The sequence below is a fragment of the Triticum aestivum genome, chromosome 3A (assembly GCF_018294505.1).
Source record: "Triticum aestivum cultivar Chinese Spring chromosome 3A, IWGSC CS RefSeq v2.1, whole genome shotgun sequence".
NCBI classification, from domain to species: domain Eukaryota; kingdom Viridiplantae; phylum Streptophyta; class Magnoliopsida; order Poales; family Poaceae; genus Triticum; species Triticum aestivum.
Genome location: NC_057800.1, coordinates 447301521 through 447327881, shown reverse-complemented (window position 1 = coordinate 447327881; position 26361 = coordinate 447301521). Strand labels below are relative to the sequence as shown.

Sequence of the window (26361 nt, the reverse complement as noted above, 5' to 3'; positions counted from 1 at the left end):
TCCACCACCACGCCGTCGTGCTGCTGGATCTTCATCAACCTCTCCTCCCCCCTTGCTGGATCAAGAAGGAGGAGACGTCTCCCGTCCCGTACGTGTGTTGAACGCGGAGGTGCCGTCCGTTCGGCGCTGGTCATCGGTGATTTGGATCACGTCGAGTACGACTACATCATCACCGTTCTTTTGAACGCTTCCGTGCGCGATCTACAAAGGTATGTAGATGCATCTAATCACTCGTTGCTAGATGAACTCCTAGATGATCTTGGTGAAACGAGTAGGAAATTTTTTGTTTTCTGCAATGTTCCCCAACATAAATATCCTAAGCTGGAACGTGCGTGGGCTGAACTGCCCGACCAGGAGAGCTACAGTCAGTTCTACGATTGCTGACTCCTCTTGTCAAATTGTGTGTTTGCAAGAGACAAAGCTTGAGAACGTTGATAAATATGTGGCAGCCTTCCTTGGTGGTAACCGGCTAAGAAGTTTTGCGCAGCGCCCGGCTACAGGTACGAGGGGTGGCATCCTCTTGCTATGGGACGACAATGCTGTTGAGGTGTCTGACATTTCTACTTCAACCTTTTGCCTCTCCGCCAAGGTTCACATCCGGTCGACCAATGTGTGCTTCAAGTTAACATCTGTCTATGGACCCACTAATCATGCCAGCAAAGATTCCTTCTTTGTCGAGCTTGTCTCCCACAAACCTTTACCGGGTGATGCTTGGTTGGCCCTTGGGGATTTTAATCAAATATACCGCGCAAGAGATAAAAACAAGAGAAGGGTAAACCGGAGTAGGATCAATCGCTTCCGTGCTGCACTACAATCTTGCGAGCTCAAAGAGATTCATCTCCAAAACAGGCGCTTCACTTGGAGCAACAAGAGGGAAAACCCCACCCTTTGCAAGCTCGACTCCTTTTTTTGCAATGCGGAGTGGGACATGGCTTTAAACACACATGTGTTACATGCTTTATCATCTTCCCTCTCGGATCATTGCCCCCTTCTGCTCGCCGACGATAAGGGGCCTAGACGGCCACGTTCTTTCAAATTCGAAAATTTCTGGGTATCTTTGCCCGGTTTCGGCGACGTGGTTCAGAAGGCGTGGGATGAGCGAGTCAACCATACATAGCCTTTCCAAATACTCCATCACAGGCTAAAGAAAACTGTGATACGACTTACTGAGTGGAGCAAGAATTTTTTCTCCAAGGCCAAGATCCAGCTTCATGCGGCTCACCTTGTGATCCTCCATTTGGATATTGCACAGGAGAGTAGGACCCTTTCCCCGGCGGAACGAGACCTTCGTGCTAGACTTAAGCGAAGAGTGGTTAGCTTGGCGGTCCTTGATCGGGCTCGAAAACACCAGTGTGCTAGGTTGACAAATCTGAGGGAGGGTGATGCCAACACCAAATTCTTCCACTGTCGCATCAATGCCCGTAGGCGAAAAAACCACATTCACCGGTTAAAGCATGCACAGGGTTGGGTGACCGAGCACAAGGAAAAGGAGAAGATCATCCACAACCACTTCTCCAAGTTCATGGGTCGGGCAAGCACGAGCAACAACGACTTCAAACTGGGAGGAGCTGGGCATCGAGAGCCATGCTTTGCAAGACCTCGACTCTGCCATCACCGACGAGGAGGTTTGGGAGGCTATAAAGGAGATGCCAAACGATAAGGCGCCGGGTCCGGATGGTTTCACGGGGATGTTCGTCAAGAAGTGTTGGGGAATCATCAAGCATTCGATCATGAGGGTCATCCAATGCTTCGATTCATTGCACACCTCCAACCTTCAATGGCTAAATTCTGCCAATGTGGTTCTACTGCCGAAAAAGGATGGCGCGGAAGACATCTCTGATTATAGACCCATTAGTCTCATCCACGCCGTCGCTAAAATCATTGCCAAGATTCTCTCACTTCGACTTGCCCCCCACATGGACGACCTTGTTTCCAACGCCCAGAGTGCATTCATCAAAAGACGAAGTATCCACGACAACTTCATGTATGTTCAGAATTTCGCCCGACGTCTACACAAATGCAAAACACCCGCTCTCCTCTTCAAGCTTGATATAAAGAAGGCATTTGACTTAGTCAAGTGGGGATACTGCCTCGAGCTTCTCCAACGGTTGGGATTCCCCCCAAAATTTCGGGCTTGGATTGCCGCGCTGTTATCATCTTCATCATCCCGGATTATGTTAAATGGGTTGCCTGGTCCACCGATCAAGCATGGTCGCGGATTCCGTCAGGGAGACCCCATTTCCCCCCTCCTCTTCATCCTTGCGATTGACCCCTTGCATAAGATCCTTGACTTGGCGACGAGGAAAGGGCTCCTCCACAAGATCCGTGGTCGTGGGTCCATGGTGCGTTCCTCCCTTTATGCGGATGATGCGGCGGTCTTTGTGGCTCCCATCAAACGGGACATCGACAATCTCGCCTCTATCCTGAGAGGCTTTGGGGACGTGACGGGCCTTTGCTCCAACTTCCAAAAAAGCTCGGTTGTGCCTATTCGTTGCAACCACCTTGACCTTGAGCAAATCCTTCAGAGCATGCCGGCAACACGGGCCACTTTTCCCATCAAATACCTTGGCCTCCCACTTTCAGTTTGGCAACTTAAGAAGATGGATTTCCAATACCTTGAGGATAAGGCGGCTGGAAAATTGGTTTCCTGGGAAGGCCAAAACATCACTACCATCGGTCGTACGACTCTTGTTAGGTCGGTCATCTCCTCCCAAGCAGTGTTCTCCATCACGCCCCTCGTCGTGCCTCAGGGTTGCCTCGATAGCCTTAACAAAATCGAGAGGGCTTTCCTTTGGTCCGGTGCGGATAAGACAACGGGAGCCAAATGCAAGGTCAACTGGAAGGTGGTTTGTAGACCAAAAGAATACGGTGGCCTGGGGGTGCTCAACACCGACAAATTCGCACGTGCTTTGCGGCTTCGATGGTTGTGGTATGAATGGAGCAAGCCCCGCAAATTATGGGTTGGCCTGGAAAACCCCTGCACCGTTGAGGACTTCGAGTTTTTCTATGCTTCTACGACTATCACGGTGGGAGATGGTGCCAAAACGCCTTTTTGGGACTCCCCATGGCTCCTTGGTCGCAAACCTAAGGATATTGCACTGCTCATCTTCGAGGCCTCGAAAAGAAAGAATTGGAAGGTCCGTGAGGCCCTCAAGGGGAATGCTTGGATACTCAAGATCAACCAAGTCGCGGTTGTAACCGCAGCCCACATTCGGGAATTTTTCACTCTTTGGATGCTCCTGAATGACGTCCACCTTCATGAGCAAACCGAAGATACCATCATCTAGAAGCACGCGAACGACAGGGTATACACGGCGGCCACTGCGTACAAGGCTCAATTCCTAGGCTTGACTCTTTCCCCCTTGGACCGTATGGTTTGGAAGGCATGGGCACCTCCAAAGGTTAAATTCTTTGCGTGGTTGGCAATACAAGATAGGATTTGGACCGCCGATCGTTTACAGTGACGAGGTTGGCCAAATTGTGGCCTCTGCAAACTTTGCAATAGGGAGCAAGAAACGGGTGCCCACATTTTCTTCAAGTGCCGCTTTACAATTCGGATATGGAAGTCTCTCATTGAGAGGCTTGGTCTCGCGCACATAGATACATCCGAGTGGCACACGGATGAATCCGTCTACGAATGGTGGGACAAGAGAACCGACAATCGCAATCCCAACCGGCAAGCTTTGGCCTCTCTCACCATGCTTGTCTCCTGGACCATTTGGAATGAAAGAAATGCACGGGTGTTTCGTCATAAGAGTGCGCCAACGACCATTCTTTTCACTGCCATTATCGATGAGGCCAAGCTTTGGGTGACCGCGGGTGCAAAGAAATTAGGAGATATTTTTATGGGCGAGTAATTGTCATGCCGTATTTGTGGGTGTTGTAAAACTCTAAACTCTATTCTCTTCTTATTTAATTGATGAGGCAAATCTTATGCCTCCGTTTCGAAAAAAAAATCGAACGCCAAAACCACACACATCCTCCTCAGCGCTCATGTACAACGGCTAGTGCTTACGCTTTGCTCGTCTACTCGCGGGTACAGCTACAGAAGCTCTTGTGACCAATTTTCTCCGCCTGGTCCTTCTCAATATTCTCCATCACACAACACGTGATTTGACATTAAGCAGTTAAGCGGCAACGTCGGCAAAGAAGCCGTCGAACAGTCCAGAAACCTCCCCCATCCATCTGACACGAGAATGACGTTGCATTATGACAATTTTTTTAAAGATGGGCATTATGACGAGTTAAGGGCATCTTCAACGTGAACTCTCGAACCGCCCGGCATTCGTAGGATCATGAGGTCCGAACATGTTATGTCATCCAACGCGGGTCAGTATCGACCCGCTCGGCGTTCTGGGCGCACTATTTCCCACAAAATGTGAGACAAAATTAGGGTCTTAGGGGTGGGGGGCTTTGTCAGAGTTCGCACCGTAGTCATGTATGACTCCGACACCCTAGGCCCACAAATCCCCCTCCCGGTTCCATTTTGTTCCAATCCGCCCCTTCTCCCCCTTACTTTTGCATCTGCACCCTCCTCTTCCGTCGCTGCCGCTATATCTATCCGAACGGTACACAATCATTGCCGCACCTCCGCAACCAACACTGACGCCCCAACTCGCCTTTTACGATGGCGTCATCCACCCAGGACCCGTCCGTAGGCAGGTATTCTCCACTGCCCTGCCGACGTCGTCCATGGCGGACTGGTTTTCCCTTGTCTGTAGATGGATGCCGGAGCAAATTTGCGCGTCAGCGTTTGAGATGCCCTAATATCGACTGTATCCAAGGCTGGAGTTTCTCCAACTAAATCCCCCCAGGGTGTCGACGACTTGAGTGAGGAATGGTCATGTGCTAGAGGCCGTACCTTTGGAGTAAGACCTCAACAAGGGGGTGTGCAGCTTAAATGTAAATGACGAGCATGGAGAGGCCAAGGTCATTTGTAATTAGGTGTGGTTGATGCAAGAAGACTGGCGAGTTGTCCATGGGGCCCCCCTCCCCAAAAAATATATTGTACACTCTCTATCATGAGCTCACAGCCGCAGAATGTGGCAATGACATAGTTACAAAAACTTGCATTTTATTGAGCAACTTAGAGCATTTACCGCACGGCGCCCAATCCCTCCTTAAATGCTCGGGTGGATGGCCCGATCAGTGATTGGTAAAAAAATGACCCAGATGAACGCCTCAAACGGACCTCAAATGCCCGAACTGACCGGCACCCCTTATATTCAGTTCAAATCAAGGAGGATATGGGAGGCTCCGTCGGGACCGACCCGCTCGGGAGGGGGGTGCCCTAGCCCGACTATTTAAGCTGACCGTCGACACCGAAACTCTATCCATCCGCTGGCGCCGCCACTTCCCAATCGTCGTCCACCACCACTCGTAGCCATGCCGCCCGATAAGGAGCTACCAATATCTAACACCGGAGCACCGGCTGCAGCTCCTTGAGCAGATCTGAGAAATGCGCTTAGCCCGGATCATTACGGGGCTACCTCTGGACGCGGTGGATCTGAAGGAGGACTTGGAGGTGGCGGAGGAGGAGGACGAGGATGATGTGAGGGACACGGATCTGCGGGCGGAGCAGCAGGCGATCCTCGATTCCGTCCGGTTGGAATCAGAGGCGAGGCCAAACACTGTCGTCGGCAGGAGGCAGAGCATGCCGCGGAAGGCTATGAGATGCTTGCGTATATGGATGAGTAGGAGGAGTCGAGCCCTCCTAAGCGCCCATCTACCTGGCGCCTGACACCGACGTCGTGGACATCTCCAACAACGAAGCATAGTACCATGATGTGCGTAGTACGTAGAATTTCTTTTGCATGGTTTGTATGAATCTAGGTGATGAGAGACTCAGATACATAGCATAAGTATGGGACGTGACCGGTCATTGTCCGCAGCCGCGCGTATCATGTTCGGGCGTTTGAGGGGCAGATTTGTCAAGTCCAGCTGTAGATGCTCTTAGTATGGTATCTGATAGCATAGCTAAGGGCATCTCCAGCAGTTGGCCCCCCCAGGACGCATAAAAATCTTCCCCTGGGGGTGAGCCGGCGATACAATCGGCGCTGGGGGCGGTTTTGCGCCCAGTCGTCGCCCCCAGGCGCCGAAATTGGCCCACTTTGCAGCCCAATTTTGGCGAATAAAGGGCCCATATGGGAGAGAATAGGCCCATATTCGGCGTGGTTTCGCCGTGTCTCGGCGTTCAATTATCAACACAATTATTTCTTATCACATATTTCATCACAAAAAAAATCAAATATTTCAACAAAATAGTACAACAACAAATAGTTCAATACAAATTATATAGTTTAACAAATAAAAACTCGTATTTCATCACACAGCGTCCCCCTTGAGCCTCCATAGGTGCTCAATCAGATCTTTCTACAGTTGATGATGCACCTGTGGGTCTCGGATCTCCTGACGCATACTGAGATAGGCAGTCCAATTTGCCGGTAGCTGGTGATCAACTTCGGCTAGAGGACCCTGCCTGTAGTATGGTTCAGTGTCAAACACTGGGTCTTCTTGCTCGCTCTCGATGATCATGTTGTGCAAGATGACACATCAAGTCATAATCTCCCACATTTGATCTTTGGACCAGGTCTGAGCGGGGTACCGAACAACAGCAAATCGAGATTGGAGCACACCAAATGCCCGCTCGACATCCTTCCTGCAAGCCTCCTGAAGCTTCGCAAACCAGGCGTTCTTGCCTCCTGCCACAGGGTTTGAGATCGTCTTCACAAATGTCGACCATCTCGGATAGATGCCGTCAGCTAGGTACCCCTTGTTGTATTGGTGCCCATTGATCTCAAAGTTCACTGGAGGAGAATGGCCCTCAACGAGCTTGGCAAAAACAGGAGAGCACTGCAGCACGTTGATGTCATTGTGAGTTCCTGGCATACCAAAGAAGGAGTGCCAAATCCAGAGGTCCTGTGTGGCTACCGCCTCAAGCACCACACTGCAACCGCCTTTGGCGCCTTTGTACATCCCCTGCCAACCAAATGGGCAATTCTTCCATTTCCAATGCATGCAGTCGATGCTTCCAAGCATCCCAAGAAATCCTCTTGCTGCATTCTGGGCTAGGATCTTAGCAGTGTCTTCCGCATTGGGTGTTCTCAAGTATTGTGGCCCAAACACTGCCACCACTGCCCGACAGAACTTGTAGAAACACTCTATGCTGGTGGACTCGGCCATGCGCCCATAGTCGTCGAGTGAATCACTGGGAGCTCCATATGCAAGCATCCTCATCGCCGTCGTGCACTTCTGGATGGAGGTGAATCCAAGAGCGCCAGTGCAATCCATCTTGCACTTGAAGTAGTTGTCGAACTCCCGGATGGAATTCACAATTCTGAGGAAGAGCTTTCGGCTCATCCGATAACGGCACCGAAATGTTCTCTCGCCATGAAGTGGAGCATCGGCGAAGTAGTCGGAGTAGAGCATGCAGTAGCCTTGGAGACGATGCCGGTTCTTTGCTTTCATCCGCCCCGGCGCCGAGCCACCTCGCCGCGACTTTTCATTGCTCGCCAGTAGCTGGGCAAGGGCGGCGAGCACCATGAGATGCTCTTCTTCCTGGACGTCGGCCACGGCTTCCTCCTCCAGCAGCGCGGCGAGCTCTTCCTCCTCATCCGAGTCCATCGCCGAGGCAGGCAAAACGCCGAACACCTTGCGCTCGGTGGGCGTGTACCCGCCGTTAAACTGCGCCTCCGCGGCCGGAAACGGCGGCAGGAAACGCCCAGCTGCTGTGGGAGGGGCTGCCGCAGCGAAGCACTGCTATTTTCTGGCGGGGAATGGCTATCTAGCGGAGTAGGGCGGCGGCCGTCGCCGGGATATAGCTAGTGGTGGCCGAGGGCGCGGGGGTGCGAGGCGAGTCGGGGGAAGAAAACCTTGACTTTTCCCCTGTCGGTGTGGGCCAGGCGTGCTTTTCCCTAGCGCCAGAGCCCCCAACTGCTCCCAGCGCGCCGGGTTCGGCCTGTGACCGCCGGGCGGAAAAAAGGTCCGAACCGACGATTTTCAGCATCCTGGGGGCGCGACTGGGCCGTTTTTTCGGCGCCGGCGCCAAAAAGTGGCCTGGGGGCCCTGTTGGGGGCGCGGCTGGAGATGCCCTAAGTAATTTTTTTTGCATGGTAAAGCACTGTAGTTCTCTCTTGGTTCACAGACGTTTTTCTTTTTCTTAGAGATAGAGAAGGTACATACCGGATTTATGACAGAAGCACGCACAGGGACACACCACTCCTTATCTAAAACCACACTCACGCCATCACCTGTCCGCGTCGACCAAGCCATCACCTATTCGACGGCCCCAGCGGCATGGAGGGGAGAACAGAGGAGGTACCACTCGGATGATCGTGGGGGCCTTTGTTGCCACGTCTGGCCAAACACCTCTCCCATGAACAATAATCCCACACGCTACCTTGCCCACTGTACGTACAGACACAAGCAACACGTACGGCGGTTCGGTTCAGCGGCAGATGGTTGGCGCCGGCGGCCAGAGGCGCGAGAAGGTAGACGACACGGCGATGCCGGCCATGTTGAGGCCCTTGGCGCCGCCCCAGTCCGGCACCGGCACCCATCTCCACTCGCCGCGCGCGCGGTCGTACGACAGCCACACCAGGTCCCACGCGCCCCTGCAGTTGGAGATGAGCACCAGCCTCATGACGCCCTCCCTCTCCGCCAGCAGCCCCGTCATCACGGCGTACGGCTTCCTGAACCCTTCGATCAGCTCGCCCGGCACCGTGGACACCAGCTGCCAGTCGCCTCCCACCTCCGGCCCAAGCCCGTAGAGGTCCACACCGGCCACCAACTTCACCCGAGTCCGGCTCGGCTCGTCGATCACCGTTGATCGGACCACCACGGTGCTGCCGTCGCCGTACACGTGGAGCCGATCGCCGTGGCCGCCGGCGTTCGGGTTGTGCGGGAACCGCGGGCGGAAGAAGACCGGCCTGTCCACGCCCGGGCCTGAGTACACCATCACGCAGTCCGGCCCGGCGTGGGCAGCGCACAGGTACGTGCCGTCCCCGTCGGGACCTGCCGGTGCGGCGGGACCATTTGCCAGCACCGCCTCCGATGACTGCCAAGCGTCGGTGTCAGACTGATACTCGAAGAGAACGGGCGTGTTGTTCACCATCTCGGCGAAGAGAAACCTTGTTGAAGAGAAAAAAAAAAGATGAGACGTATCATCATCAGATTAAATCGTACTACATCTACAAAACAATCAGATGAATAATAACCGCTGTGAAATGTAATACGAAGAGCGTCAAGGTTAGTGCTGTTTTTTTACAGAGAAAAGAAAAGAAAAGAGGATTTCCAGAGTCCTCCGAAAGAAAAGGACGTGTACCTAAACTGGCTTGATCCGGGGGGATCGGCCACGAGCTTGAGGCCGAAGCGACGCCAGGACGAGGTGCCGCGGGGGCCGAGCGGGGACGGCGGGAGGCGCCGGGCCGACTGGGCCGAGAGGTCAACCACCACGAGCTCGCGGCGGCCGTTGGCGGCGAACAGGAAGGAGCTGCCGGATGCGGCGAGGAAGTAGAGGTCCTCTCCCGGCGGCACGGCGGGGGAGATGATGTCCGAGACGGGGATGCGGAACCAGCGGCCGGACGGCCCGTGGAAGCCCCGTAGCGCGGCGCCGCGGGGCGGGAGCTTCTTGAACACGAGGAGCCACGCGGCGGCCGGGGCGGGGCCGGACGAGACGGAGGACAGGTGGTAGAAGCGGCGGAAGTCCGGGGAGGAGATGAGGTGGGACAGGGGACGGGCGACGGAGCGGACGCGGAGCAGCTCCGGGAGCGCGAGGCGGATGAGGATCTCGTGGAGGAGCTCCGACGGCAGGAGCAGCAGGGTCCCGAGGGCCGTGGTGGCGGTGCTCGCCGGGGAGGAGTGGTGGTCGCCGGCGAGGTGGTGGTCGGACATGGGAGGGGTTTGTTGAGGTTTAATTTCTTGGGGATGGGGATCGGGATTGTTGGTTTGGGAGACAAGTTTGCCGGGTCTTGCTCTTTATACAGGGCTGGCGAGACGGTTTTTCGGTTGTTTGACCTGGTGCGCTAAATCTCTAGTTCATCGGGTTTTGGATTTCTTTCTTGTGGACAGGGATGAAGGAGAGATGTTTTATAGGGCTCCGCTCACTTTATTCTACGTACATGAAAAAAAGGAATTCTTTTCTGTTCTCTGCTCTCCGGGCGGTGCGTGATCCCACTAAAATTGTTTGTGTCGAATGTGAAGTCTGCAATGAAATGCAAAAAAACACCACAATGTCATTAGCAGCAAACCAACACATTACATTTTGTTGTAAAAATCATCGCACCAGAAAATTGGCAGTGACAAAAAAAGAAACACCGATGATAAGTGCTAATTGGTTTGATTACTTTACTAATTGCTCCAAGTGTAGGCGGGGACGCATTACTTCACTAATTGCCCCGACCCGATCGCCACGCCTAGGAAAAGCCCCGCTCCGGCCGCGTCCATCACCGGCGCGAAGGCCAGGCTCGCTGCGTCCAAGGACCATCACAGACGACATCGCCGCAACGGCTCCAAGTCGTGGTCCTGGGCGTCTGGCATCATCTGGGAGTAACCAAAGAGCCTGTTGAGCTACCGGAGCGCGACGGCGACCGCGCACGTGCATAACCCAAATACCCCTGCCTCACCTTGTAAGCCATGATGGACAATTGCACGTCGCTGCACGTGAGGAAGAAGTACAACACCGCCCTACCGTCCTCGACGTCCTTCTATTCGAGTGCTGGGGCGAGCGCTGTTGTTGCACGGTTGGAGCGAGGGCCTTGTTCACCTCCAGGGCGTTGATGGTGTCCGCGGTCGCGGCAGTGAGAGAGCTTGCTAGGGGAGAAGGGTGAGGGTGCAAGAGGTGCCTGGTGCATTGGGCTGCTCGGCAAGGACACCTCCTAATGACGGCCCCCTCCTCCCATCTCCTCCTCCCACAACTCTCTTTCTCTCCCCTCACCCTATCTCTCTTTCCCTTGCTATGGATCTCACCTGTTGCTGCCCCTCTATGCAAATGCGTCGCCGAGCCGTCGTCGACAACTCCATCCCCGCCACCATAGGAGACCGTGATGCGGAGCATCCCACGGTCATCCCCATGAACCTACCTTCGTCTCCCCAAGTGCCAAGTGGACCGATGACACAAGCACATACAAGAGCTCTCGAGACCGAGGTGACACATTTCCTCTCGCAACTCCCTTTCGAATCACATGAGACATGGCTAGTACCTCAAACGGAGACACTTTGCATACTCAGTTACCAAGGAACCAGCCATGGCGAAGCCGAGTAGCAAGGCCGAACGACAGAGGGAGAAGAACGCGAAGACGAAGAAGAAATGGAGCAAGACAGGACTTGCCCGGATGATTTGGATGAAGCCCGGACAATCCGGGCCTCATTCCAGAAGATCCGGGTAATGTGCCCGACGACCACAACATGCCTCCAAACCAAGTCGAAACATCCAAACCCACCCAGGCATCCGAACGCTGACCTGGATATCCGGACCAACGATGGCTGCAATGACACAGCCGGATGATCCGGGCGACCGCTCGGATCATTCGGACCCCCAGAGCCTGGATCATCCGGACCACCTCCTGAATCATCCGGACCGTGCCTGCGTGCATGACTTGGGCCGAGGCCCATGTACCTCTACCTACCCCTAGACTATATATACTCCTCATATGCCCATGTTTTAGGATTAGCAAAGGGTTAGCTCAAGATAGAGATAGAGCTTTGCTCATCCACTTACCTCTCCCATGGAGATCAAGGCCTCCATGTGAGAAGATCCCCCAAGTAGATTCAAGACCCCTTCATGGGAAGATCCTCCTAGGATTCAAGACCTCTCTCCTTCAAGGATTGGGATGAACTAGCTACCCTTTGTACCCTCTTGTGTTGGATTTGGATCCTTGTATCTCTTCTTTGTGTATGTGGATTTAGCACATGTGTGATTTTGATCTTGTTGATTGAGTGTTGCTGAAGAAGTAATATGAGTATATCGACCAGAGGGGGTGGATGGGAGATTCAAAAATTCAGTCATATGAGTATATCGACCAGAGGGGGTGGATGGGAGATTCAAAAATTCTTTTGAATGTTATCTTTGAGAGAAGAAGTAATGATAGCTCGAGCATAGTAGATAAACGGGTTTGACTATCACGATGGTAAAGCAGTACACAAGCAATTGCAAGAGCATGAATGAAAACTAGATGCTATCAGTGAGGTAAATTCAGTCATATGAGATAGCACAAAATACAAGGGAGATATGCTGCAGATTACACACGAAGGATAAAAGATCAAATTGTATGAAAATACATGTCATCGCTGAACACGAAAGATAATTCCTGAATCAAATAAAAGGTGAGTAGAAAGAACCAGTGGTGCTCGATGGCGAGAAATGTATTTGGTAGAACAGTTCGTCCTTCCGCCAAAAGGATTAGGTTTGGTTGAAGGGACTTGTGATTGAACACAGGAGCAAACCTCTCTCTGTCCCATTCTCCTTCAACTAGGAGCTGATCAGACTACAGTTGATTTCACTCATGGTAGATGATTATCGACGATCTCCAAACCTTTGACAGGTTTCCTTCGCAAACCACAGTTACTCCTGGTTGCTGAAGATCTTGCTCGGTGAAGATAACAACTCTTCAATACTCGAGCCGACACCTATCCGTCTAGAGAGTGCGCAACTCTCAAGAGTAATAGGTGCAAGAACTCTAACTCAGAGCTACTATGATGCTCAACCACTGTCTAAGTTTTGGTTCTTGGTTTTCTCTTGGTGGATTTTAAACTCAAATCCCTTGAAGAGGGGATGCTCAATCAATCTTCTCGGAAATCTCAAGTGTAGCAGCCAACGGATAACATTGAAGCGCGATAGCTATTTATAGCCGCAACCTTCCCTAAGGGAAAATGACTAAAATGGACATGTGTGTCAACCAATGGCCGAACGACATGAGTCCAATGGTCGAAAATTGAGCAGAACGGTAGCATTCCATGCGGAGCAAGAAATGCTAACTCCGCAGTCCGAAAGATATATCCTGCAACACCGAAGAACTATGACTTTTGCTGACAGGTAATCATTTGGAGCATAAAGAGATTCCTCTCATACTTTCGTAGGTTTGGGCTAAGCATCCCAACGGATCTAAGCTTCAAGAACCTATACCTGTCTTAATAGTGCGGGGGTCCTAACACTCAAGAAAGAGAAGAAGAGCAACGAACTGAATTCTACGTCTTCGCTTCGCCTTCGGTCTTCTCACTCAATTTTCTTCAGAAAACCTCTGAACCAATTGCTTCACAATGGCAATAGATTTTAAGGGGTCCACCTCTTCACATCAATATTCTCGCTAGAATGGCCTTGAGAGATATGACACATCTTATCTGTGTCTCAAATATTCTCCGGTGAAGTTCCTCGAACTTGACACCAAAGATGGCATTCTTCTTCGGTTATGCATGGATTTTTTCTCCATGTGTGCACTAGCAAAGAAATCAGTACACGTCTGTTTCTGTCAACAATCTCCAAAACACAAGAGGGCAAGAATTGCGCCAACAATTTCCCCCTTTTTGGACGATTGTTGACAAAATAGAATACATCAAAGGATAGATAAAGTGAAATGAAGTGGGAGTGAATAAAATAAGAGATACGAGAGTAAAATACGAAGATAAACATGCTCCCCCTGAATGTAAGCATTTTTCTGAAGATGTTTCATTTGAGGTTATGCTTGAGAGATAATCTGGAAGGAACCGATGTGAATCTTCGTGCGAGAAGCATTGTTGTTTTGTAGCAATTGTATCATCGAACAATGCTCTCGTTCCTGTCTGATATCTTTACCTGCGACACACAACCTTGAAAAAGATTTGTTAAAGAGTATGAATACTTTGAAATGATTTGTAGCAGAAATAAGCCATGAAGGTTTACTCAGAATAGAATTAGGATCCACAAGAGATACAGAGTCCATGCAGATTAGATATGCACGATATATCACAACGAGGGATACTTCATTTCAAACTGAGTGACATTCAGATGGAGTTTTCCTTCAACAACGATGAAGAGATGTATCTAAAGAAGGAAAAACATCACACCGGAAAGACTGAATTTATATGAAATTCGAGAATCAAATAGATTCAGTCTGAAGACAATTTTCTTCTCCTGCATTGTTAGATAATGAGGTATAGTGACGTAGAAGAAAAGAATAACATGGATTGAGACAGTGGATATCTCTTTTCCGAAGAAATAAGCTTCTCAATTGCCTTCAAAGCAATCATTGTTACTTCGCCTGCAATATCAAGGGATAAGTATCAAAGATGATTATTGCACAGGAAGTAAATTTCAGTAACACTTGTGTAAGGACATATTTATCCCTAAGTGTTTTGGTGATTGATTACAACACATTTGCGGACTAATCGTGTGCCATGAGTATTCCAGACACTTCCTTGCTAGGCACAAGACGATTGGGTGCCCCTCGAAGACTGACGAAGACGGCGTCTTTTCTACGTTTCTTTTTGGTGGATTTGAGTCGTAGGAAAGCCATACTATTAAGAGGGGGTCCGCGTTGGAAAGGTTTGGGTGGAATCATCACGTACACGTCTCGTTTTATCCCCTCCCTCTTCCTTGGAGCTTCCTTCGTTTTCCTGCCTCCTTTGACTGGTTGCTGTTGTGGTTGCGGTAGTACTGCTCCTGGATCAACAGTAGTACCGTAGGCACCCACGGTAGTACCGCGCGGTGGCGTGGTAGTACCGCTGGTGCCCACGGTAGTACCGCTCCCCTGGAGCCGCACTACCGCTGCCCACCAGGCTAGTGCCGCCCCCTTTGCGGTAGTAGGAGCGGATGTAATTTTTTACATCCGCACCTGCCGCGGTAGTACCACTTTCGCCGTCTGGTAGTACCGCGCTATGCGGTCAGGCAGTAGTACCGCCCCTCGGCAGTACTACTGTGTCGGGTTTTTGCTACTTCCGTTTATTTTCGGAAGTAGGCACGGAAGTTCCCCTTCCCCCTGGCAGGGACTTTTGCCTTGCGGTAGTACCGCATGGGGGGCACGGTAGTACCGCGCGTGCGGAAGTACCGCCCCCATCTTTGCGTCTGTTTCTGTGCTGGGGTCGCGGCAATACCGTGGGTCGGTATGGTAGTACCGCATTGCCGTGCGGTAGTACCGCTTGGTTGCAAGCAGTAGTACCGTGCGGCCTTGCGGTAGTACCGCTGGCCACGGGCTGGTTGGTGGGTAACGGCTGGATCTTTTCCACACACTATATAAGGGGTCTCCTTCTTCCCCGTTGACTCACCTCTTCCACCATTAAAGCTCCATTATTGCTCCAAGCTCCATTTTCGCCCGATCTCACTCCCTAGCCAACCAAACTTGTTGATTTGCTCGGGAGTGGTTGAGAAGGCCCCAATCTACACTTCCACCAAGAGATATTTGATTCCCCCTACTAATCCCTTGCGGATCTTGTTACTCTTGGGTGTTTGAGCATCGTAGACGGTTGAGGTCACCGCGAAGCCATAGTCCATTATGGTGAAGCTTCGTGGTGTCGTTGGGAGCCTCCAATTGAGTTGTGGAGATTGCCCCAACCTCGTTTGTAAAGGTTCGGTCGCCGCCTCCAAGGGCACCAATAGTGGAATCACGGCATCTCGCATTGTGTGAGGGCGTGAGGATATTACAGTGGCCCTAGTGGCTTCTTGGGGAGCATTGTGCCTCCACACCGCTCCAACGGAGGCGTACTTCCTCTCAAAGGGAAGGAACTTCGGCAACACATCCTCGTCTCCACCGTCTCCACTCTTGGTTATCTCTTGCCTTTACTTGTGTAGCTTATTTGTTTCATATATCTTGCTTGCTTGTGTTCCTATTCGTGTTGCATCATATAGGTTGCTCATCTAGTTGCATATCTAGACAACGTACTTTGATGCAAAGTTTAAATTGCTAAAGAAAAGCTAAAAATTGTTAGTTGCCTATTCACCCCCCCTCTAGTCAACCATATCGATCCTTTCAATTGGTATCAGAGCCTCGTCTCTTTATTAAGGACTTTACCGTCCAAAGAGTACAGTTGATACCGTAGACGGTGTGGAGGAACACTCCGGTGTGAATCCGATCTCGTCTACGGGAGATGGGGGAACTTCGGTCTCTCGTGAGGAGTTCAATGTGGCCTTGGAGACATTGAAAACCTCCATGATGACCGAAGTTGAAAGCGTGTTTACTAAATTTCTTGAGGGGCTTAAACTATCCACCGCACCGTTGAAAGTGGGTGATCCCGCCAACAAGGTGTCGGATGATATCCCCGACAAGGGCGAAGCTAGTAGTGAAAAGGCTCCTTCTTCTAGTGGCAAGAATGGCACCGGCATCTTTGCCCATGTGGAACCACCACTTGTTTATGGTGGACCGGTTCCTTCCACTCATTTGAATCATGCCGGTCCTCCCCCTAAGATTGTGAAAAATGAGGATTTTGATTCTTGGGTTTACCACTTTAAACGTCATTTAAATCATGTGAACACTAACCTCTGGAGAATCATTGAAGAAGGTTTCTATCCACATGATCCAAGCAACTTCACTCCTTGAGAAGCCGCAGACAATCAATTCAATGAGAATGCTCTCTTCCTCATTCAAGATGCAATTCCACCCGAAGACCTACCTCATCTTCGTCCCTTCGCCTTGGCCAAAGATGCATGGCATTGTGTCGTGTCTCTCTACCGGGGAAGCGCAAGCATTCAACGCTCCAACTATGAAGTGGTACAAGATGAGGCCGATGAGTTTGCAATGAAGGAAGATGAAGAACCTCGTGAGCTTTATCGGAGAGTAACCAAACTCGCGGTCTCACTATGAGATCACGGGAGCAAGGACACGGATGACAATTGGATCAAGCGCAAATTCCTCAAGGCAATGATGCCCTACCACAAGGCCATGTCCTCCGTCATTCTCAAAGACCGGACTTCCACACTTTGACCTCAAGCGAAGTGTTGGATGAGTTTGTGGCCATGAACATTTTGGACAAGACCGCCGACAATGCGGTGCTCCGTTCAACGGGCAAAGAAGCCTAACCTTGCATTGAAGGCCAAGCTCACCGTGGAAGAAGAAGAAGAGGAAGAAGAGGAGAGCAACCCCGAAGATACGAAGTATGCATATCATGAACACATGGCACTTGCTTCAAGGCAATTTTGGAGCAAGAAAAACTCGAGGCCCAATTTTAGCAAAAATAACTCGAATGGCACAAGGGGCAAGCAACGTGTAAGGACTTGCTACAATTGCGGCAACGTGAGTCATTTCGTTGCGGAATGCCCGTATGAGAAGAGGGAAGACAATGGTGGCAAACTCATCTGAAAGGACAAGGCCAAGTCGTTCCCCAACAAGAACAACTTCACCAAGAAGACTCCTCCCAAGGCTTTGGTTGTGCAAGAAGAGTACAATGAGGATGATGATGATGATGAAGATGATGAGTCGGTTGCCATGGCCTCTGTTGCCATTGCAACAACGTCACGGGTGTCTCTCTTCGACAAACCCAACGAGAGCATCACCGCCAAGTGCCTCATGGCTAAAGCCACCAACAAGGTAACCTCCAACATGAAAACTACCATCATTAATCATCCTTCCCCGACGGATAGCATTAATGAACTTGAGGGAGCTAATGTGGAGGCTAACGAGTTTGAGGCCTTTATGGGCAAACTCAAGGGAAAATCCAAGAAGCACTTTGTTGCTCTCTTGGAACAACTTGGTGAAGCCAATGACATGATCGAGGCTCACGAAGACACCATCTCTAAGATGGAAGGGCATAGTCGTGACTATGCCGATGAGATTTCAGATCTTTCCAATGCTCTTGAGGAAGAGCGTGGTCTTCATTTGGCTCTTGAGGAGTCACACAACATTGATCATGCTAAGTTAAAGAAAGATTATGATCATGTCCTCATTGTTTCTCGTGTGCTAAATTCCGAGAAGGCCAAACTCGGGGTTGATCTTGCTAGACTCAAAGAGGAGTTTGATATACTTGACAAGGCCCACAAGGCCTTGAAGGGTATTCACGCTAGTCTCAAGGAGTCTCATGATCAACTCCAAGTGAAGCTAACTAAGGAGAAAGCAAGTTTTCCTCATATGGTTTTAATTGATAATGCAAATGCTACTAACCCGTGTTGTGAGCATATACATCTTGTTGAGGAAAATGCGAAGTTGAAGGAGCAACTTGAGAGAGGTCTTGCGACTTGCATACAAGGCAAGAAGAACCTCAACGATCTCTTGATCAACCAAAAGGGAGGTGTGGCCAAGGAAGGGGTTGGGTACGTGCCCGACTCCAAGAACAAGAAGAAGAATGACAAGACCAAACGACCTCCTCCCTCATGCAAACCTTTGTGAGGGAGGGAGAGAGTGCCCCCGAGGAGAAGAAGAAGAACAATGTCAAGAAGGGCAATGCCACCTCTCTCAACAAAGCCGGCCATTTTAACCCTTCTTATGTGTTATGCCGTGCTAGTGATGGGCATGTTTATGCCAAATTTGTTGGTTCTCTTCATGAATACATTGAATGGTCTATTTGGGTTCCAAAAACCCTTGTTACTAACATCAAAGGACCCATTACAAAATGGGTACCTAAAACCAAGCATTGATCTCTTGTAGGTGTTTGCTTCCGGTGGGGGATCATGGTTGCTCGATAGTGGAGCTACAAATCATATGACCGGAAGCAAGGACTTGGTGGTGGACGTGCACAAGGTTCCATCTATGCCCACCAATGTCGAGTGGGGTGACGCCTCATCTTCTAAGGTATTGGGACTTGGCAAGGTGGTCATCTCTCATGATCTCACGATCGAGAAGGTCATGCTTGTTGAGTCCCTTGCATACAATTTACTTTCCGTTCGTCAACTTGCTATCATGGGCTTTGCCACTTTCTTTGATATCGATACCATGGCCCTCTTGTGGAGCAAGACTCTTAAAGTATCTATTGTTGGGCATGTCGAGAACGGTCTATATATGATTAACTTTTCGGAGCGACCCACTAAGACCGCGACATGCCTAATGGCTAAAGTTGATGTGGAATGGCTTTGGCATCACCGTTTAGCCCATGTCAATATGAGATCTTTGCAAAGTCTCCTCAAGGGGGACCATGTCCGTGGACTAACGAATGTTAGTTTTGCTAAAGATCATGCTTGCAGTGCCTGTATCGAAGGAAAGCTACATGAGAAGGCTCACCCTCCCACGACTATCATTTATTCAAAGAGGCCTTTGGAGCTCCTTCATATGGATCTCTTTGGGCCTCCATCCTTCGATAGTCTTGGAGGTAGGAAGTATTGCTTGGTGATTGTGGATGACTACTCAAGGTACACGTGGGTGTATTTCTTCAAGAGGAAGAGCGAGACCCAACAAACCGTCATTGACTTTGCAAATGAAGCACAACGTCAACATAATGCAAAGATCTTGACAATAAGAAGTGACAACGGCACCGAGTTCAAGAACTACACCTTGGATGAGTTTCTTAGTGACGAGGGAATCAAGCATCAATATTCCGCACCCTACACCCCTCAACAAAACGGCGTTGCAGAGAGGAAGAACCGGACGTTGATGGATGCGGCAAGGACCATGATGGCGGAGTGCAAGTCTCCGTACAACTTTTGGGCCGAAGCCATCAACACCGCGTGTCATGCATCAAATCAGCTCTACCTCCGCAAGGGCTTGAACAAGACTCCATATGAGATACTCACTGGTAACAAGTCCAACCTCAAGTACTTCCGGTATTCGGGTGTAAGTGTTTCATTCTCAAGAAAGGTGTTCGGTTGTCTAAATTTGAGGCTAGAGCTTATGAGGGCATATTTGTTGGTTATGCTACAAACTCTCATGCTTACCGTGTCCTCAATAAATCCACGGGACTTATTGAGGAGACGTGTAACGTGGAGTTTGATGAGAATAACGGCTCCCAAGTGGAGCAAAGTGGCACTTGTGATGTAGGTGATGAAATTCCTCCTCAAGCCATAAGAAGAATGGGTGTTGGTTTTATCCTACCCATTGAGGAACCCCTTGTGGCCGAAGGAGAAGGACAATGCTCCACTCAAGTGGAGCCATCACCAACCCAAGGCCCACACGCTTCCGAAGAACAAAGTGAAGGCCCTCAACCTCATGAACAAGACCAAGGGCATGATCATACTCAAGACGGTGTGGACACACCAAGTGATGCCCAATGTCAAGTTCTCTCCCCCGAGCAAGTTCAAGATCAAGAACAAGTTCATGACGGCGCTCAAGATGATCAAGTAACCGCTCCTCAACTCACCACCGAGGAGGAATTAGAGCGTCGTGCCGCCAAGGTTGCTTCCAAGCTCTCCACCAAGGATCATCTCATGACGAATGTGCTTGGAAGCTTAAGAAAGGGGGTAAGCACTCGTAGACAATTAGCAAATTATTGTGAGCATCACGCGTTTGTCTCTTGTGTGGAACCCCACAAGGTCTATGAGGCGCTAGAAGATCCGGATTGGCTCAATGCCATGCATGAAGAACTCAATAACTTCGAGCACAACAAAGTGTGGAGATTGGTGCCAAGACCGATCGGAAATCACAATGTCATAGGAACCAAGTGGATATTTAAGAACAAGCAAGATGCCCATGGGATCATTATTCGCAACAAGGCTCGTTTGGTAGCACAAGGCTACTCCCAAGTCGAGGGTATTGACTACGGTGAAACCTTTGCTCCCGTTGCTCGTCTTGAATCCATTCGCATGTTGATTGCATATGCTTCTCATCATAACTTTAAGTTACAACAAATGGATGTGAAGAGTGCTTTTCTTAATGGTCCCATTAATGAATTGGTTTACGTCAAGCAACCCCCCGGGTTCGAGGATCCCTACTTTCCCGATCATGTGTATCAACTCGATAAGGCACTCTATGGCCTTAAACAAGCCCCACGTGCGTGGTATGACCACCTTACCGAGTTGTTACAAGACCATGGTTTTGAAGTTGGGCTAATCGACCCCACTCTTTTTACTAAGAAGGTCAAAGGGGAGTTGTTTGTGTGCCAATTATATGTTGATGATATTATCTTTGGTTCTCCTAACAAAGCTTTCAATGAGGAATTTGCCGCTCTCATGACCTCAAAGTTCGAGATGTCCTCCATGGGAGAGTTGAATTTCTTTCTAGGGTTCGAAGTGAAGCAAAGAAGAGAAGGAACCTTCATCAATCAATCCAAATACACTCAAGACATGCTCAAGAGATTCAAGCTAAGTGACGTCAAGCCGGCTTCCACTCCAATGCCCACCAAGTGCCAACTTGACTTAGATCCCAATGGTAAAGTGGTGGATCAAAAGGTATATCGTTCCATGATTGGATCCTTGCTTTACCTTTGTGCATCTAGACCAGACATCATGTTGAGTGTGGGAATTTGTGCATGGTTTCAAGCCACACCTAAGGAAAGTCACTATGTGGCGGTCAAACGAATCTTTCGATATTTGGCTCATACCCCAAACTTTGGCTTATGGTACCCAAGAGGATCAAACTTCAAGCTTGTAGGGTACTCAGATTCCGATTGGGCGGGAGACAAAGTGGATAGGAAGTCCACTTCCGGAGGGTGCCAATTCCTTGGTTGCTCTTTGGTAAGTTGGTCTTCCAAAAAGCAAAGTTGTGTGTCTCTCTCGTCCACCGAAGCGGAGTATGTGGCGGCCGGTAGTTGTTGTGCACAACTCTTATGGATGAGTCAAACTTTAAAGGATTACGGTGTCACTTGTGACAAAGTGCCTCTTTGGTGTGACAATGAAAGTGACATCAAGATCTCTCTCAACCCGGTGCAACACTTCAAGACGAAGCATATTGAGATCCGGTATCACTTCATCCGGGATCACATTAGGCGAGGAGAGATCGAGCTCAACTACGTCAACACTCATGATAACCTTGCAGATATCTTCACGAAGCCCTTGGATGAAGAAAGATTTCACGAGTTAAGGCATGAGCTAAATATCATCGATTCGAGCAATGTTGCTTGAACCCTTGCACACCCCACCATACTCAACGTGTTGTCCTATTTAGATGTAGGCATGGACATAGGGGGAGTGATGTTCTCGCAATGAACTCTCCCTCCCCCCATTATGCATAAATCAATCAAGTCTTTCACATTAGCCATGTTTGATGGTACTTGTGCTTCAAAGACAAGTTTTGGTCATGACCCAAGGATAATTCTTCGCGGTGCCATACCAATTGACTCAAACATAGGTGGCTACGGCCACCGCCCTCTCTTTGGGAGAGGTGGTGTCTCGTGGTTGGTTCGTTTGTCGTGTGCCTTTCTGGTTTTGTGTGTTGCGTGGTCTTGTGGTGTCGTGTTGGCTCGGAGTGGTTTGTGCAAAGTTCCAGTTTTTCGCGCTCGAAACGTGCATCTTCTTGAGCCCACGGTACTACCGCGTCTGGGCGCGGTACTACCGCTTTGGGAGGCACGGTACTACCGCGCCACAGCACGGTACTACTGCTGCCAGCAAGCAAAAGGAACCGGCTAAGGGCATGGACGAGATTTCAACCACTGAGTATGTCGAGCGCCGGAAGATCAATCCCTATGTGAATCCTCGGGCTATCCTCAGAGGCACCGAGCTGTTCTGGACCAAGAAACATGCTCTCATCTATCTAGATGTGATCAAGAACAAGCATAATACCTTCGTGGATGTCAAGTGGATAGACATGCATCACATGTGGAAGGACAAGTTTCGTGACTATTTTGGAGAGGCTCTAGACTTGGTGGAGCAGTTTGCTATTGAGCCGGTGATCTCCTTTCACCTTGACTATGACCCTGAGCTCATCTGTTAGTTCTTTGCCTCAGTGTACTTTCATCCCGGGGAGGAGCGGAGGATGACCTGGATGACCAATGGCCGTCAGCTGTCTGCTACATGGAAAGAGTTCATGGATCTGCTGCACATTCCTGATGATGGGCTTCACACCCCCATTGGCGTTCGCCCCTATGCCAACTTTGAGTCTGCCAACAAGAACCAGCTTTAGCCCTTCCTTGTTGAGAAGGTACTCCCCAATGGCAAGTCATCTTGGGTGTTGAACTCCTTTCTGGATATCATGCATCGCATCTTCCGCAACACTCTGTTCCCACGCATTGGCGATAAGGACAAGGTACATGCATATCTAGTGGACATGTTGCTCTTGTGTGCAGAGGCACATTCTTCTCAGAATCAGCCACTTGATGTCTCACACATCATGTGGTGTGAGCTTCGGTTTGCGGTGTTCACTCGCAAGGTACCTATCTATGGACCGTACCTGTTTCTGCTGCTCTCCACCACTTGGGAGAAGACGTATCTAGGTGATGAGTTCCTTGCTCCAGACTGGATTCGCCATGAGTCCATCAGCCTCCGCGTCAAGCCCAACTGGGCCAACACCACTACCTGTGCTGAGGCATCTTTTGCTAGGAGGGCTGCTGGTGAGGGGGAGGCTGCTGCTGCTGAGACTGTTGTTGAGGACCGTGCTGCTAGGTCCACCACTTCTTCCTCTGAGCCGTCATGGGCCAAGAAGCTGAAGGACAAGATGAAGACTCTATTCTGCATGCAGGCGAAGGGACAGTATAGGGCTCACGTGACTGACAAGGAGAGTCGCCGCCGTGACAAGAAGGTGATGGGGCTCTTTGGAGAGGATGTGTCTGGCGGGTCTGAGGACGTCATCACACCTGAAGCTGCCTAGATGTCAAAGCAGGGCTACAAGTGGACCAGTTCAGAGGATGACCTCGAGGAGACTATCCCCGCCGCTGAGTCTGACGAGGAGCACGAGGAGCAGCGGGACGACTTCTCTACCTAAGCCACCCCGTGTGTGTAGGTGTCCTCTCTGCCTTTTTGGCGTCTCGATGCCAAAGGGGGAGAGAGTGTAGGGATTTGCGTTGTGTCGTGCTTGGTGTGTTTGTTTCCTTTGTCGTTTGGACCTCGTTTGCCTCGTTTGCTTTTGTTTGGTTTGTGCCTTCGAGTCCTATCCTCCATATGGTGTAAGACAGATGCACTCTATCTATCTTAGTTATCTTATGTTTGTACTATCGTGTATAGTGATAGATATGCCTTGTATCTATAATATAGGGGGAGCTATGTTCCTATTCGTGCTCATCTAGGTGGCACACATTTAGGGGGAGCCCGTCTATATTATAGAGAGGAGGGGTTTGCATTTACTTAATAGTATTTTCCTTGTGCAAATCCCGTTTTGTCATCAATCCACCAAAAAGGGGGAGATTGTAAGGACATATTTATCCCTAAGTGTTTTGGTGATTGATGACAACGCATTTGCGGACTAATCGTGTGCCATGAGTATTCCAGACACTTCCTTGCTAGGCACAAGACGATTGGGTGCCCCTCGAAGACTGACGAAGACGGCGTCTTTTCTATGTTTCTTTTTGGTGGATTTGAGTCGTAGGAAAGCCGTACTATTAAGAGGGGGTCCGCATTGGAAAGGTTTGGGTGGAATCATCACGTACACATCTCCTTTTATCCCCTCCCTCTTCCTTGGAGCTTCCTCCGTTTTCCTGCCTCCTTTGACTGGCTGCTGTTGTGGTTGCGGTAGTACTGCTCCTGGATCAACGGTAGTACCGTAGGCACCCACGGTAGTACCGCGCAGTGGCGCGGTAGTACCGCTGGTGCCCACGGTAGTACCACTCCCCTGGAGCCGCACTACCGCTGCCCACCAGGCTAGTGCCGCCCCCTTTGTGGTAGTAGGAGCGGATGTAATTTTTTACATCCGCACCTGCCGCGGTAGTACCGCTTTCGCCATGCGGTAGTACCGCGCTATGCGGTCAGGCAGTAGTACCGCCCCTCGGCAGTACTACTGTGTCGGGTTTTTGCTACTTCCCTTTATTTGCGGAAGTAGGCACGGAAGTTACCCTTCCCCCTGGCTGGGACTTTTGCCTTGCGGTAGTACCGCATGGGGGGCGCGGTAGTACCGCGCGTGCGGAAGTACCGCCCCCATCTTTGCATCTATTTTTGTGCTGGGGTCACGGCAGTACCGTGGGTCGGTACGGTAGTACCGCACTGCCGTGCGGTAGTACCGCTTGGTTGCAAGTAGTAGTACCGCGCGGCCTTGCGGTAGTACCGCTGGCCAAGCGCGGTAGTACCGCTGGCCGCGGGCTGGTTGGTGGGTAACGGTTGGATCTTTTCCACACACTATATAAGGGGTCTCCTTCTTCCCCGTTGACTCACCTCTTCCACCATTAAAGCTCCATTATTGCTCCAAGCTCCATTTTCGCCCGATCTCACTCCCTAGCCAACTAAACTTGTTGATTTGCTCGGGAGTGGTTGAGAAGGCCCCGATCTACACTTCCACCAAGAGATATTTGATTCCCCCCTACTAATCCCTTGCAGATCTTGTTACTCTTGGGTGTTTGAGCATCCTAGACGGTTGAGGTCACTGCGAAGCCATAGTCCATTGTGGTGAAGCTTCATGGTGTCGTTGGGAGCCTCCTATTGAGTTGTGGAGATTGCCCCAACCTCGTTTGTAAAGGTTCGGTCGCCGCCTCCAAGGGCACCAATAGTGGAATCACGGCATCTCGCATTGTGTGAGGGCGTGAGGAGATTACGGTGGCCCTAGTGGCTTCTTGGGGAGCATTGTGCCTCCACACTGCTCCAACGGAGACGTACTTCCTCTCAAAGGGAAGGAACTTCGGCAACACATCCTCGTCTCCACCGTCTCCACTCTTGGTTATCTCTTGCCTTTACTTATGTAGCTTATTTGTTTCATATATCTTGCTTGCTTGTGTTCTTATTCGTGTTGCATCATATAGGTTGCTCATCTAGTTGCATATCTAGACAACGTACTTTGATGCAAAGTTTAAATTGCTAAAGAAAAGCTAAAAATTGTTAGTTGCCTATTCACCCCCCCTCTAGTCAACCATATCGATCCTTTCAACTTGCATCCAAATAGCCGAAAGCAAATAGCATTGCAGGGGTTATTAATGATACATGACAACGAGGTTTACCAACACCACATGCGGTGCTTGAAAGTTTCACAACCAGAAGCAAAAAGTTCAACAACGAAAACCAAACTGTTCGAGGAGACACAAATGGCGAATGAAAACTCCCTGCAAAACTCCCGCTCATCCATCCTCTCAATGTTCTTCTCCCTCTTTTTGTCAACAAGTGTAAAAAGGAACGGGAAAACATGAGAGGAACAACTCGTCCATAGAGCCCTTAGAAATCGAGTTGTTCGACAAAACAGAACAAATAATAGTTGAGGCCGAGGCAGGAGCAGGACTCATAGGATGGGCTTTGGGAGTAGTTTCTGGTGTAGAGCAAGGAGCATCTGGTTTGAATATCACAGTGCCAACAACATCTTCAAGCTCATCGTCTGGTTCCACAAAGAGAAGGTGTTGAGTCAGACCGCTGAGGAAGCACTGGTGTTTTCCTTCCGATGTGAGGAACTTCATACAGATTCAGATAGTCATATTCCTTTTCAATTCCTTCCATGGAGAGCTGCTTGCGATCATAATGCTTGCGCAGAAGAGATC

At 50.2% G+C, this 26361-nt stretch overlaps 1 protein-coding gene across 1 annotated transcript; it reads right to left on the bottom strand.

Annotated features, from left to right (window-relative positions):
* Positions 1 to 8122: 8122 nt before the first annotated feature.
* On the bottom strand, positions 8123 to 10053 carry LOC123061593 (uncharacterized). The gene is made up of 2 exons (XM_044484758.1): positions 9323 to 10053; positions 8123 to 9128 (listed from the first exon to the last, which is right to left on the bottom strand). The coding sequence occupies exons 1-2, from the start codon at positions 9889 to 9891 to the stop codon at positions 8447 to 8449; spliced, it is 1251 nt and encodes a 416-aa protein (XP_044340693.1). The 5' UTR covers positions 9892 to 10053; the 3' UTR covers positions 8123 to 8446.
* Between the last annotated feature and the right edge of the window lie 16308 nt (positions 10054 to 26361).

Excerpts from the sequence above, each read along its gene's own strand:
- LOC123061593 (XM_044484758.1), bottom strand. The coding sequence starts at position 9,891 with ATGTCCGACCACCACCTCGCCGGCGACCACCACTCCTCCCCGGCGAGC. Across the intron at positions 9,129-9,322 it reads CCCGGATCAAGCCAGTTTAG|GTTTCTCTTCGCCGAGATGG; the intron begins GTACACGTCCTT and ends CTCTTCAACAAG.